The sequence below is a fragment of the Camelus bactrianus genome, chromosome 10, assembly GCF_048773025.1.
Source record: "Camelus bactrianus isolate YW-2024 breed Bactrian camel chromosome 10, ASM4877302v1, whole genome shotgun sequence".
NCBI classification, from domain to species: domain Eukaryota; kingdom Metazoa; phylum Chordata; class Mammalia; order Artiodactyla; family Camelidae; genus Camelus; species Camelus bactrianus.
Window position 1 is genome coordinate 49,620,867 of NC_133548.1, and position 15,720 is coordinate 49,636,586.

Here is a 15,720-nt window from a genome sequence, read left to right on the forward strand (position 1 = left end):
AGCAGAGCCAATTGTTAGGCAGAACAAAGCCTTGTGGAGGCGCCATGGTGAAAATGGAGCAGATGGTGAATATCGTCATTCATTCGCTCACTTATTCATTCAACACACACTTGAGAAGACATTATCCGTGGTAGACACTGGGCCAGAAGCCGGGGCTACAAAGATGAGCAGAAGGACTAGGTCCTTGCCCTGGGAGAACACAGTCTGGGTGAGGGGGAACACATACACATGAGCAGATGACACAGTACGTGTGCTAAGTTCCATGATGAAGAACACACAGGGAGCATCTTACCCAGCCTGGGAGGTGCGGGAAAGGCTTCCTGGAGCTGTCCCCTGAGCAGACGGAGTCTTGAAGGATGAGTTAGCCAGGTGGAGAAGCAGAAGGGCAGTCTGAGCAGGTGGGGCAGCGTGGGTAAAGCATGGAGGTGAGAAGCAGCATGGGGCGCTGAGCAGAGACAAGCTTCTGCAGGCCACGAGGAGCCCGCGGATGGTTTAAAGCAGGGTGTGTCATGGTCAGAGGTGCATGTTCTAAAGATCCCTCTGGCAGCTTAAGCCAGTAGCGGTGGCAATAACTGATGCATCTCAGCATCTGAAGCTCGCTCAGCCCCAAATAAGATGTCTGGGTTGAGACAGTTATATACAATGCCTAGCTAACAAGCGACAGAGGGCCACTTATATGAGGACAAGGGATAGAGTTAAGCTCCATTCCAATTTGGAATAAAATGCACAGGATGGCAGTCTCAGATCTAATACCTCCGATGTCAGGTAATGGACACCAGTTTTATCTTGGTATCTCCAGGACCAGGTATACTTCTAATGAATGAAAACTTTATTGGATCATTCTGTATTCAGTAACCATGCATTTTAGTCACCCAGTCAGTTAATTTAGCACCCAGAGGAGAAAATGTGTGTATATCTGGCTGAGACAATTGGTTAATTCTGTCAGGATGTTTCAGCCAGTTGTGTGTGAAGACCTGACCCAATTCTTATTTCCCCTGACTTATATCTGAGTCCCAAGATTTATAGGGGATCCCAGGTAAGCCTGCAGGAGGGTCTGTAATGCCCAAGCAGACATGGCACCTTGAGGTGAGGGTGTAATTTAGTTAGGAGTCCCACGTGTCTGAAAGCTGACTCCCTCCAGGCCGGCCCCTGCCTCAGGTGAAGGGGGAAGCAGCTCAGCCTGCGAGCAGGAGACCCGGCTCCACGCTTCCTCCGTCTGTCTCAGCCGGATGAGCTGGCAGACCAGACGCCCTCCCCTCTGAGAGTCCCTCTCCTGCCTGTTGCCTGGTGCAGACACTTGCTCCATGACATCAGGAGGGGTCAGTGTGATCGCACAGAAAGACAGGCTTTGTAAACAATCAGCAAATATACATTGTTAGAATATTATTGTTTAGGTCTGTAGACTCAAAGGCATTCCATAGCCGAAATCCTTTAAAAGCATTCTTCTTAATTAGCGTTTGCCTCTATCAACTTCATATATTATCAGAGATTTACTCAGTTAGCTATCTGTCAGAAAGACAGGGAACACAGACCTTTCAAGTCCTGTACGGGGAAGGTGGAGGGGCTGAAGTGACCTCTATTTAGTGTCCACTATGGGTTTCCCCACAGCCTGCAAGTTGTTTCACCCTCACTCCTCTCTTCTGAGGTGGGTATTAGAGTCCCCATTTTCAGAGGAGGACACCAAGGCTCAAAGAGTTTAGTGAATGACACAGACTTGGACAGCCAGCACTGACTTCCATCCATAAATCTCATAAACAGCTAAGTGCACCACCACTGGTAACCTATGTTCACAAGCTAAGGAAGAAAATATAGAATGATGGCAACCCTGTTACTATAGCTGTTCTAGGATGGTCCAGGTGTCATGGGGACAGATGCACCAATGGCCATGGGATGGAGAGCTGTGAACCGTGTGCCAGATCCTACAAGTGTGGAGGCTGAGGAGGGTTGCTTCCCTTCATTTGAAAAAGCTGCCTCTCCTGTCTCAGTGGCCTCGGCTGCCCTGCTGCTGTCCCTGCCCTGCTGGCCTCAAGTGGAGCAGCGATAGGGTCTCGCCTTATTTATAGATGGTCCACAGGCTACATCCTGCAAGAAACTTTTTATACTTGAGATTGTGAACATGTAAAATGCTCTAAGAAATTTCAGCAGGGAGAGGACCTTAAAACCATGATGACACAGTCTTTGTGAAAGGGGACACTCCCCGAACCTATGGGAAGCAGGCTGTGCGTTTTTAAAACCTAGTGGGGGGAAAAAAAAGGAAGAACTTTCCTAAGAACATATAAACTCTAAGGAAGACTCAAACTACACTTACAACTAATGTAGTAATGATGACCTATTTTAAAGCTAGAGGCTGGTTTTAGCTTTGTTTGCTGTTTCAGGGAGGTGAGGTGATAATAATCACAGGTGGAGATTTGCCCCCTGGGTGTTGGCAGCTCAGGGAGCATGGATGGAAAGCGAGGCTGAGGCTGTATGTGAGTCCCAACCGCTGGGCGGCACAGAGAAAGCCACATGGCTCCCACCCGCCTGCTTCTCCGCTGCCCACTCTTGCCCTCTCTCGGACTCCGAGTGCATCTCACCTTCCCCTGGGTTGTTCTCAGTGTCTTCACACATGTGATTCTGTGGGTCTTTTTCTCTCTCTGCCTCTGTTTCTACCTCTCTATTTCTCTCCACCTCTCTCAATCCCTAGTGTTGAATAAAACAATTCTTAACTGATCAAAAAAGAGCTAAATAATACACATTTATGTATGTTTGATTTATTGAATAGGATTTGGGGTTTTCTGCCTCATACAAAAGCAGGCAGGAATGTTTTCTGTTCATCTGGAAAATGAATATACAGTGGTTTTTTTTTTTTCATAAACGTGACCCTTGATTGATTCCTACCATGGCTCCTCCCCAAAGCCCAGAAACTGGGGAGCAGCAACAGAATGAATCCCAGCCTAGAGTTCCTAGCCTGGAGCAAGAGGGGACCCGCGGTTGGTGCCCAGTATGAGTGTGAGGGTGAGCAGCACGATGGCAGGAACATGCACACAGGGGGGTGCAAGCTGGGTATGTAGATGGAGAAACCCCAGTTAACCACCGCCCCCCACATGACACCAGGTCCTCCCCAAGAGAATCACGCCCCAGGGCTGAGCTCACCTGATGTTGGAGCACCCAGAGCTCTGCTCCTGCAGCTCCCTCTGTCTGTCTGATTGGCCACCCCGGGCTCTGTTCACCTGGTCATCACCTGCCCTCCGCTGAGGTCCTCCCTGACCCATGAAATCTGCTAGAAAAGACTCCTCCTTCATGCTTCACTGTGATGGGAGATGGCGTCTCAGTCATCCTGGTTCCCTATTCCAGGCACAATGCCTGGCGCGTAATAGGTATTCAATAGCATGTTTGGAAAAAGGAAGAGGGATCCCATACAAAAGTACAGAATCTCCCATGTTAGCAGAAGGATATCAAAATGGGCACATTGAGGTGCCCATCTATCTGCTCTCCTGCCGGAAGCCCCTGTATGCCCTGCACACCCACCTCCCACCCATTCTCCAAGGTTCCCCTCCACGAAGCCTCTGATTCCCCACCCCTGGTGGGAAGAGTTCTGTCCTCTATCTGAGCTCCCAGCTCCCTGGTCTACTGTTACCTTGTTGGGACTCTCTTATGGCAGTTTCCACACCCCCGTTAGGCGCACACCAGACTGTCACCCAATAACCCACACAGTGAGCTAGTCCCAGAGGGTGGATCCTCCACAATGACCAGATTAAATGAGTCAGACAAGGCATCTCTGCCATTGCTTGGGAGGAGAAAATCCAGAACAGACAGTCCTGTGGGTCGATGGGAAAGGGTGGAGGTCAGGACCCAGCCTCCCAGCATGGCCAGGCGGCGCTGGTCACTCACTCCCAGCACCAGGGCATCAAAACGTTACACTACCTTGTTGGCCAGTGGGTCTCTTGGTCCATCTTCGCTTTTCCCAACACTTAGCTCTGACTGCTTGCAATTAGTATCAGAGAGGCAAGTATCTAAAAGAGTCAAGCTGAGTTATGGAGAACCCCAGACAAACTGCAGGGCACAGCTCACCTCATGGAGAGTGGCTCAAATGGCAAAGGTTGGTTCCTTCGCCTACTCAGCTGGGCCTTACCAAGGAAATAAGATCAAGAAAGTGGTGTTCGTCTTTAGCATTTATTTATAATTGGAAAAACTGTTTGTTTGTTTGTTTGTTTGTTTGTTTTTTCTGAGCAAGCACAGACCACAAGCACGTCACAATCAATTGGCTATACATGAATATTTTTGTCATTTTCTTACTAACAGCAGGAATGAAATAGCACCAAGAGAGGTGTGCGCTACACATACAAAGACAATCTGTGGTATGCAACAAACCCAGGCCACAAAATCGCAAGTAGACACTTCCTGTCTGCCTTGGGAGAGGCAAAGGCATCATGGGAGCACCAGCGGATAACGAAAAGCTTTAAGGACCCGACGCACAGCTTCAAGGATTATTTTTGCAGGCGAGGGAAGCAGACAGTGGGAAAGCTTCAGTCCTCGCTCATTTGTCAGGGGAGTTCAGGGAACCACAGGGAATGGTACAAAAATGGGCAGAACAGGCATTCGAAGCTTGGTCACCTTCAGAAAGGCAAAACCAAAACATTGCTTGTGAAGCTGATGTCAGTCAGTGTCAATCAGCCTGTTTGGATACAGACCGAGACTGGCTGAGTTTTATTTGTAAACAGTAGAAATCAGAGGAGGTTTCCTGCCAGTGAAGTGACACATTCAAGAGTCAAAGTGAACTACCAACAAGGTTTCATCAGCTGGAGGTGCTAAAAAGATGGGGGAAACTAAAGGGTTGAAGAATCCTACAGGTCATCTAGAGCCTCAGGCGGGGCAGGGAAGAAACTCAGTGCCTGGGGCTATAAAGCAGGTGGGAAACTACCATTTGGTCAGCACAAACTTGAATCAGACACAGGGATTGAGTCCTATGTATCCTGGTTGTGCTGCTGTGGAGACAGATTTAGGCACACTACCCACTGTGGCTGGCCCCGTGTAGGGCACACAGGCATTCAATAAGTGAATGTGGAATGAATGGTCCCCCATGCATTGTAAAGCTTGATTTTACTTGATCTACAAAAAATAGATGACTATTCTACGGAGAAATCCAAATTGTGGCTAACATCAACATGTCTGACTAATGTCAGCTCTCAAGAGAACGAACACACACTGGCAAATTCTCTGGACAAAGTTAAGATCATATTGACAGGGCTGTCTGGCTATTGTTAAGATTAGCTAGCAAATACCCGGAATCAGCACTGAGATCTACTCTCGCCGTTTCTGGCTTGTCATCAAAATCTGGGATTCATAAACTGCGACTAACATTTTCTACCTTCCTCAGTCCTTCTCCTTCATCACAGCTCCTTCTCTGAGACAGAAAGGAGGAGGGCAGTAGCCCTGCTAGTCCTGTTCTCTTAGGAAACAGGGCCCAAATAGCACAGGCTCAACTCATTTACAAGAGATTTCTCAATCAGCCCAAAGGTGAAAAACAAAATGGTGGAAATGGAGGTCTTGCTGCCCGAAAGGTCAGAGTAGGAGAGAGCTTGTGGAGGCTCTACCGGCATCAACTGGAAGGACTTAGAAAGGGACTTGAGGACTTCACTCTTCACCACTTTCATTACAAAAGAAAAGTACCCCAGAGCAAAGGCTGGCGTCACACAACAGCCCAGAAATTTCAGAATGCTGGTGACACTGAGCACTCTGAAGACATGAGAAATAAAGGTTACTGAACAACGTACACGTCACAGAGTTTGCAAATGCAATTTTTCTGGTAGGTATTTGGGGTCTTGCCACAACTCATTGACTAATGCCTACAACACAACTCTAGCACAGCTAAGGTGGCACTGCCATCACTGGCAGGCAGTGCTGACCCACAGACATGAGACACACATACAAGGAGAGCTGCTTCTATTCATGAATGAGGTCAAAGATGCTTGCTAATCATGTCGCAGGGAACTCTCCTCATCTTAGGTTAAGTCACAGAAATGTCCCCTAACCTGAAGCTCAGCATCTCCTGTCCTCTTCCAGGAGCAGAGCAAGAACGGTCCAGGCAGGGACAGTAAACATCGCCACACCTGCCACTAACTACATCTGTTTCCTGCTGTGTGTTTCTCAGAAGCCACATTCTAAATACACTATTCTTAGACCTTAAACTTTCTTCCTCAGTCATTTGTAACCAGCTGCTTTGCCAAATTGGCAGCACTGGCTAGGCTGAGGAAACAATCTCATTTTTGTCATCTTCTTACCATGTCTGGAATGTACCTAAGACACCTAACTTTTTTGCCCTGGCCTAGTTTTGGTCATCAGTGGCATCTCTCTTACTTGGTAGACAACTTAAAGCCCACTGGTAGGAAACTAAATGCAATCACGCGTTTCTAACGGAAGATTCTATGGAAAAACTACTTCAGCTTAACAGACACAACTCATTTTATTAGCATTAAGGCCAAAATTTCTTAAAAAATATTTCCACAAATTGTCAATTTCCAAAACCTGGCTGGGCTTCTATAGCATACAGGATAACTCTGTGAAGTTTGGCAATGAACATTTTTACCTATAGTTCAAAATTGATCACTGGCACAGACCCTGGGGAGGAAGTGGAGGAGGACGCCCCACGCTCACGTCGAAGCATGGCCAGGACTTTCTCCATAGCCCTCCTGCCTCCTGCCTTCCCCACCAGGCACACCCTCCCCTGCTGGAGGCACCACCCACCTCTGGCTTCCTGCTGGTCGGGGACCAGCGGCAGGACCTGGTCTAGATCTGGACAGGAGGCAGGCCACTCGTCTTTGAAACAGGATCCCTCTGTTCAAAGAAACCAAACCAAAGAGCTCCTGGAACACTCGGGCTCCAGGCAGATGGGAAGCCTCTCATCAATTTTGTGGCCTTTTTTGTTGGTTGGTTAAAAAAAAAAAAAAGAAAAGAAAAGAAAAGAAAAGAAAGAAAGAAAGAAAGAAAGAAAGAAAGAAAGAAAGAAAGAAAGAAAGAAAGAAAGAAAGGAGAGAGAGAGAAAGAAAGAAAGAAAGAAAGAAAGAAAGAAAGAAAGAAAGAAAGAAAGAAAGAAAGAAAAAGAGAAAGAAAAAGAGAAAGAAAAAGAGAAAGAAAAAGAGAAAGGAGAGAAGAAGAAAGAGAAGTGCAGTGAATTACTCTTTAGCCTCAGCCAGCTTATTGTTCATCTCTTTGCTCTGCTCCTTGTCCTCGGGCGGGGCAGTGCGGGGCCCCTCGGCGCTCTTTTTCTTGGAGGCCCGGCCCGACACCACCTGCTTGTCTTTGGCCTTCCTCGGGGCCTTATGGCTCGCTGAGGTCTTTTTTGGTTTGGAACTCTGGACACTAGGTTTCTCCACCTGCATGGAGAGACAGACAGACCGCAAACGGAAACACGAAAAAGGCAGGAGTGGGAGGGAGAATTGAGAGAGAAGACGTGATTAGTGAAAGGATGATGGGAATGACAGCACAGGACACTGAGTGTCATGGCATAGGAAGCCTCTTCACTGATGCTAGGGCATCTGGCGTCTCCTGTCTGAAGCCCCCGGTCAGTCGTGTGGGCAGCCCTCTAGCTGGCCACGCTGGCTCCTGACCGCCAGCTCTCGCCCTCGGCCACTCCAGGCCGTGGGCTGTGTTTCTGTTTTGCGCTCTCTGCGGCCCATCCCTGTGGGAAGATTATACCTCGCCCTGCCCTGTTCAAGTCAGGCAGGCATGTGATTGGCTTTAGTCAATGAAAAGTGAGCAGAGGTGACATGGGTCACCTCCTGACAGAAATCAAGAATCAGCCTGCATTTGCTTCCCAATGGCTCCTTTCCTCTGCCACAGGGAGAGGCTGCTCCCTCGCCCCAAATCCCAGATCCAAGAGCTGCAGCCAATCCACAGCAGATGCATATTAATAAGAAATAAACTTTTGTTGATGTAGACATGGGGATTCTGGGTGGTTTATAGGATGGTGAGCTCCAGTGGACAAACATCCTCCCTGAGAGGCTGGGACAGGCAGCCTCGCCCTGTGGGGCCGTCAGCACTGCCCAGCCCTCCAGACCTCATCTCTGGCCAGCACCCTGGAAGGTTTTCCCAGAGCAGCTGTTCAAGCCCACTCTGTTCTCCCCAAGCTCCCTCCTTGAGCTTTGCCCCCCTCATCCCTAGGAGATGGCCTTGCCTTCTCTTTCTCAAGAACTCAAGGCCACTGAGTACAATCCCTCAGTATGCCACCCTCTTCACCCCATCCATCTCTAGGTTTACTTTCCCCAACCTTCCCTCCATCCTCCACTTGAATTTTCTGGGTTTCACCTCATCTGTGGAAGGTGGATACAGATGATATTGGGCCTCAGAGGCTGGGCCATTCACTCAACAAGGTCCTGGGGTTTTCTGTCACCCTTAACCTGTAAATAAGGTAATCATTTGTCCTAGTTTGCCCAGGACTGAGGGCTTTCATGGAATCTGGAACTTTCAATGCTACAACTGGAGTAGTCCACACAAACTGGGTTGGGTAGTTCCCTCACCTGTAAACCAGTCCTGGGCCAAGTAGGAAACTCCACTTGACTGCAAGACTTTAGGGAAAAGAAGAGCAAAGGCTATTCAGGTTTTCAGAACTTTTCTGCTATTATAGAGAGGAGAGCTGATATTTGCACATTCCATGTGGCTTGACATCATAGAATAAGCTATGGTATGTGTGATTCCTGCTTTGGCAGCTGAATCTCCAACATGCTTCTCCCTCTCATGGATGTATCCTGGGATGCAAATAAGGCAAAAATGTGTTGTCATAGGAAAATCCCTGAATCCACTATAACTTCCTCAGAAATGAAAGTCATTCACAAACTGTTTATTATGATAACAAGTTACTTGGAACATATCTTGAAGCTGATGTGACATGACAGGTGTGTTGTTACAAACTAAGAATTGCTGGTGGATCAAGGGAAAGGATAAGAAATGGCAGGTGATTTTCAGGGACTTGTGAAGGAAGGAAGTGTCCAGTGATTGGAGCTGAGGATGAGGCAGGGGCTGGGTGGGAAGGAAGTCAGGCGAGGATGCCTCTAAGGCTGGGCTAGCACTTCAGGGACAAAACACAGTTATCATAAGACAAGAGATTTAAGGTTCAGGTGAGATTTTCTGCCATTTTTTCCCCTGGGTTTCTCAAAATCAGAAGCTAGTTCTCTGAAATCTACCAGTCTTTAAGCCGTTTTCATTTTAGGTGATGTTTCTTCTTAACATTCCCTTTGAGTTTAGAAAAGTTCCTGGTAAGAAGCCCCTCTGCCTCTGTGTGCTACAAAGAAAAGGAGGGACTTTAAAGGAGCCCTTGGGGGTGGGGCCAGAGTTGGCAGTAGCCCTACTCCCACCTCTGCTACAGTTAACCCCACCGAGCCCAGCTGTGCTGATGGGTCTCCACAAGATCTGTCTCACCTTTGGAGGTTCCTTGAAGGGTTCGCTGTAGAGGCTGCGTATTCTTCTGCGATCAATGATCTTATTGTCAGCTGGGGTTGGCTTATTGGCTTCCCCTTTAAACTGGGCACTGTAGCTGGTCTCGTGAGCCATCTTATCATCTGGTGGCTTGTACTGGGGCTTGGCTTTGATGGGTTTCACAGGCTTGATGTCCGTCCATGCTCGGAATTCATTCCTGCGAATCAAAGAAAGCCCAAGTGATGTGACGCCTCTGATGCCTGGAAGCAGTGCCCTCACACAGGGCAGCCAACACAGCAATCAGTGCCTGTCGTGAACTCACTCTCTCCTCCTGGATGAGGGCAAGTGTTCCTTCCTGCCCAGTCAAGACAGGTTGTGGCAAGAACAGTAGTACCTCGGAGGAAGAGCTCGGGCTCCGGCTCCCATGTGTCACCATGGACAGGCAATTCTTTTCAGATTTTTCTCCATTATAGCTTATTACAAGAAATTGAATACATTTCCCTGTGCTATACTGTAGGTCCTTGGTGTTTATCTATTTTATATATAGTAGTGTGTGTCTGTTAATCACATCTCCTAATTTAACGGACTGGCAGTTCTAATTTCTGGGCCTCATTTTCACAATATCTAAAATGAGGCTGGAAAAACTCAATCCACTCAGTCATTCATGGGACCTCACATATGGTCGCATGCCTGCCGTGTGTGACTATTAAACAAGACAATGCATCAAACAGCGTGCCTGGTACCTTGTGGCCAAATAACATCTGTTCCCTTTTGTTATGATGGAGACACTTTGTAACACTGAATCCTTAAGGTTAATCCCTCCCTTTGATAGCAGAGGGCTTGCTTCTTGTACTGCCAGAATCTCAATCACTTTAGATGAAAATCCTTATGAAATGTCTAAATGCCTGCGGATCACAAACAAGCAAAATGTACTGAATACAATTGGACGTCACCATGAGGACTTGTGTTGGGATACGATGTGGAGGAGAGTCTTCATGTGTTTGGTGTGAGTGGCTATTGGTCCTTACCCCATGTGACCCCCATCTGCTGCTTTTTGAGTCAGTGTGTCAGATCGCTTGTTCATAGCAATCTCTCTCCTGGTTTCTAATCAGCTGTGTCTGATCTGTTGCAGGACTGGAGAGTAGATGGTGACAGTATTCAAAACAGGGTAAAATAAGTGTAGCTGCTGAGGTAGGCCGCAGGGTCCATCTTGTTTGCTGAGTACGTGACATTCGATGCACAAGCTCTGTGGTTCTGAGGTCTTAATCAGACCTCTTCTCATTTGGGGCCGTGAGAAGCTGTGTTGTGAGAAAGGAAGAGTCAGTGTATGAATATCTATGGAGTTAGGTTTTCCTGTGCCTCTCTCACCCTCGTGGTAACTCCCTTCTTCAGGGCTCAGAGATGAGTGCCATGAACAAGAAGTCACAGGTGACAGTAGAAAAAGCTTAGACTGCGACGGAGATCCACGAATTCTAGCCTAAGCTCTGCCACTAGGTAGCAGCTGAGCAGGCCTCTCCCCACTGAGCCTTAGTGTCCTCTGTTGTCAAATAAAATTGACCAATGTCCTTTGGCTCTGAGGCTCTCTGAGTGGAGAAAGCTGGTTTGGTAACGTGCTGGTCATTTGCCCTCCTGAGGGGAACTGGCACATGTGTGAGTAGAGTGACCAGTTTCTTAAGAGACCCTGCCCTAAGCTTCAGACTTGCCTTTCCACCAGCTCAGACTCAGCATCCCTAGAACCAAATCATCTTGTCTCCTCTGCCAAATTGTCTTCTCTTCTTGGATTCCTCACTGCTCAATTTCACCCTTTCCTTCTTTCATTCACAAAACATTTACTGAGTGCTTAAGGTCTGCCTGGCAGGATGCTGAACTCTGTGGAAGCCTAACTGAGTAACAGGCCCTGGGCTCAAGGTGTGGGAAGAGGAGGGACTGGAGGTTACTCCGGGACAACAGGATAGGAGCTACGCAGGAGAAGGGAGTGGGGAGCACAGCGGAGGAACTCATAGCCAGCCTGGGAATTGGGGACGGCTGGGGGGAGGTTCTGGAGGGAGTCACAGAGGCTGACAATTGTCCAGAAGAGGGGGGTTCCGAGTAGAATGGGGAGCACACAAAGAGGCTCATGAGATGCACAGCCCCCCCTCCCCCGGGCCATGCAGGCAGTTCAGATGGCTAGGCTGAAGCTTGGTGGGGAAGGACACAAGAGGTCCTGCCAGCCAGCTGAGGGGATGGTCTAGGCTATAACAAGGAGTTGCCAAATGACTTCAAGCCACAGACGAGTGTGGCTACATTCGTTTTGGGAAAGAGAATTTGGCAGCAGTGTGAATGGAGACAGAAGGGGAGAGTTGGGGCAGGAGGCCAGGAAGGCTGTGCAGTGAGTCAGGAGGAAATTGGAGGCCGGAACCAGGATGGTGGCAGCGGGAACGGAACACAGCAGTGAGTCAAGAGGGACATGGGCAGAATTTGAAAATGGCTGAGCTGGGGTAGGCCAGGATCAGACTGGGATTTGGGTTGGTGGGTGGAGGTGCTACCCACTGAGACGGGGAACCTGGGAAGAGACGGGAATTGGGGGGAGGGTTGACACCCTCCTGATTCTGTTAGGGGCAGCCACCCCCTTGGCTTCAAGACTGCTTTCTAATCCTCTCTCCTCCTCCTTTCTCCATCTCCATAGGTTCAAATGGTCACCGTGACCTGACTTCTGAGCCATTCTGGCTCTGCACACAGGCCCTGCGCTGGTGTGGGCTGCATCTGGGGTTCTGGCCACCATCACCTGCCTGAGGCGCCAGGCCCTCCCTCCTGCTTCCCACCCTTCAGGACAGAAGCCCCTGATACTTGGTCTTGATCTCCCAGTAGCCAAAGCAGTAACAACCTGGCTCCCAAAATATGATGGCAGAAACCTGGATTCTCTGCCCCCACCTCCGCCTGCCTACAGAATTAGGGCTGAGATAGGTATACACTGGCCCTAAGCACTGTTTCTGGGTCATCTCTTCCAGGCTGGCCTCTGCAGTGGCCCCTGTGGGCTGGCAAGTGTCTCATGTGAGCAATATCTGTGGGGCGTGTCCTTATCTGTGGGGACAGCTCAGTAACCCTGGTCTTGAACAACTCTGGCAAATCATCTTCATATGGGATGTGTTAATGAGTCCCATAATAATTTCACTGTTACTATGACAGTTGTTAGGTTTAAACCCAAATTCTATTACCTAGCACTTTCTTTGAACGCTCCACAAAATCTTCCCAGCCACATGCAACAATTGTATGTCATAAATAAAGAAGTAAGGTACTATTCATTAGTTACCTTTTATAAGCTAGAAGGTTGTTTTTGTATATTCTCTATAACCCTTACAACAACTCTGAAAGGAAATAGTATTATTTCCCTTTTACAAAAGAGGATAGCCCAGGCTCAGAGAGGTTAAGCGACTTGTACAAGGCCACAGAGCTGCCAAATAGAAGAGCTGATTCTCAGCCCAGGTGGGTCAGGGCTCACAGCCCACATCCTTCCCACTGCACTCAGGAAACGTGATGGAGCTGCAGTGTGCTCACTGGCCCTTGCCTAGGGGTGCTTGTGTGGGGTCCAGCCTAATGTATACAATGCGGTGGAGGGTTTATATGACACAGATTGGCCAGAGGATACCCAAGCTCCTCTAGCCCTGAGATGCTCCATCCAGAGCAGTATGGGCCACACTCTCAGGTCAGTCACATCCAGTGCCTCTTGCCATGAATTTGTGGTCCGCTGTAACCATCAATTCCCCTTTCTGTGCTACCAGATTTCAGCTTTCTCATTCATTCACTCATTTGGCATTTGCCAAACTCCAGCCATGGCTGTTTCATATAGCCCATAGAAAGGAGGAAGCCAAGGTTGAGGTCTCTATAGTTTAGTGAGTTGGTCAGGGTCTGTCCACATGTGACCCTAAGAAAGGGCAGAATGAAGCAAATAGGACAGAGCTCAGAAGGAAAGAGGAAAAAGGATGCTTTATTCTGAGGGGTGAAGCGGGGAAGGGGGCACTGGAAGATGTAGACAGAGAAGTGGATGAGGGAATCAGGCAGCAGGGTGGTTTGTGAGGCAGGCTCAGAGAGCAGGTGAACTGCTCAGGGAGCAGGAGGGTGTGGTTCATGGAGGGAAGGATGTCATGGTGACCAGGCTGGGCAGGAGCTGGGAGCAGGCTGTACAGATCCTGGAATACCATGCCTGGATGCTTGTGGGAGGCCCGGGGAACTGCTGGATGCATCTGAGCGAGGCAGCAATGTTCCTATTCCTCCACTGACAGTGTCATCCTCCTCTCAGACTGCCCCAATCAGAAATGATTCTTCCCATCAAAAGGGGTTTTAAACCTTTTTAAAGGCAGAGAGGTTCATGTTAGCGAGGCAGAGAGCGCTGGTGTGATTTGAGCCTAGGAAGCTCAAGTTCCCAGCAGGGATGAGGCATCAAGTGAATGGACAAGGTCATGTCTGGGTTGAAAGAATCCGAGGGGAAACATTTTGCAGCCTTCACTAGAAGGTAGCAAAGCCTCCTGTGCAGCAAAGCTGGATAAGATATACATGCCTGGGGGCCAGGTCCCAAGCAGAAACAAAGACACTCAGGCCCTCACAGGAGAAAATGATGTCTCAGCGCACCCAGCACATGCAGGGCCCAGGGAAGCGCAGGCAGAGGTGGAGATGGGACAAGCATAGAGCTGGGCCAGAACAGAGAAGGTGGTTCACTGTCAAGAGTACAGGCTCTGCAATAAGATAAACCCTGCCTCCATTCTGGCTCTGTCCCTCAGATCAGTCCCTCACTTGCCCTGAACTGCAGTGAGTTCATTTGGAAAGGATTTACACAAGGCCTGTTTCCCAGGATTGACATGGGTTAAATGAGAATGTATTAGTTACAGAAGACCTGGACATCCATATCGGAATTACAAAACCTATGGTGGCTATCTCTGTAATAATGTATTTGGTTTTCATTACAGAGTCACGTGCTCAAGAAAAATGATTGAACATCTTCTGCATTCCAGTCATGGAGCTGGAAATGCAGTGTGAACAGCCAGATGCTGCTCCTGCCTCCACTGACCTTGTGGTTAGCGGGAAGGCCTACACAATTACACAGACATCAAATATCTGTCCAGCTACTGTTTTTTCTGACCACCGCAGTCAACACTCTGGTGCCCGAAGTTGGCAAGCTCTGGACAGCAGCTTCCAATGCTGGGCTCATTTCTGAATGCGTTTCACGTTAGACTTGAACAAAGTAGCATTCAATGAATGCCTGATTAATTGAATCTCCAAAACTGAGGGCCCACTATAAACAGATGTTCACTCCTTAAGGCCTTGTTCCACTTAGGCACGTTTTCTGCAGTGATTCAAGGGGCAGTACTGAAAGAGCAATTATAGAGGGAGAAGCTGAAGACAGGCGGGAGCTGGGTGATTGATGAAGCCAGGTCCCAGAAGCGGGAGGGGGAGGCATCAGGCGAATGGTGAGAGGGTTGGCCTTGGAGAGACAGCGTTGTAAAAGAAGAGAATAGAGGCTGTTTCCCCATTTCTCATTTGAAGAAGCCTGACATCTACAAGAAACAATGAAATAGAATTATAGAACATTTTACTGCTGTGAAGGATATCTGCATGTGTTAATTGGTATGAATCACTTCTTGACCGAAATGCAGTCTTAGAATAATAGATGACAGCCAACTACCATCATATATAAATTCCATTTCTCTGCCCATCAGCCCCAGATTTATTTATTATGTATCTAAGTCCCAGGGAACAATGATTCTTTCCCCATCCTCTTAACAACAAAATTCTCAACAACATTCCTCGACTGCTTCGTGAAGGCAGAAAACCATGCTTTTAAGTCTTAACAGTATAAAATCTTCCTGCAGATTTTCATCAGTAATTTATGTTGTCATGGAAACGTTAAGTCTTTGTTCAAAAATCCTGTCTACATTTGTTGTACTAAAGTGTTCCAGAAGGAGGGAAGCAGTCTCCTTCTTGAACTCTGACGGAGGCAGTCAGTGAATGCTGTCAGTTGCCAAGCTATTGTCAGGAGTTGGCTGAAAAAAGTAGGATTTGTAGATTAAAAAGAAAAGAATGTCCCTGAGCCTAGAGGGCTGCAGGGGGCTTAGGGAGGCTTCTGGCTCCTTCAGAGGGGACTGAATGATTTCCTCTTTCCACCAGAGATGACTGGATCAAGAGAGGAGATTCATAATCTACATGTGTGCATATCCTGCATGCATCTTTCAGCTTCTCTTGTGTGAAAGGGAGAAAAGGGACTTTCACAGAGAATGCCAACACTCTCATCATTCAGAATTGCTCTTCTTATACATTAAAATCCAATAAGCACATGTACACCATGTATGATGGTTTTCT

At 48.2% G+C, this 15,720-nt stretch overlaps 1 protein-coding gene across 2 annotated transcripts in view; it reads right to left on the reverse strand.

The window, feature by feature from the left end:
* The window catches only part of MAP6 (microtubule associated protein 6), a 65,759-nt gene that overhangs the window by 11,495 nt on the left and 38,544 nt on the right, over positions 1 to 15,720 (reverse strand). The window contains exons 2-4 of one of the 2 annotated variants that reach the window (XM_074372659.1): positions 9,394 to 9,607; positions 7,156 to 7,352; positions 6,724 to 6,813 (exon numbers count right to left, since the gene is read on the reverse strand). In XM_074372659.1, coding sequence (XP_074228760.1) covers positions 6,724 to 6,813; positions 7,156 to 7,352; positions 9,394 to 9,607 — 501 coding nt within the window. The remainder of the gene's footprint in view (positions 1 to 6,723; positions 6,814 to 7,155; positions 7,353 to 9,393; positions 9,608 to 15,720) is intronic. The other variant, XM_010973153.3, reaches the window with a different exon arrangement.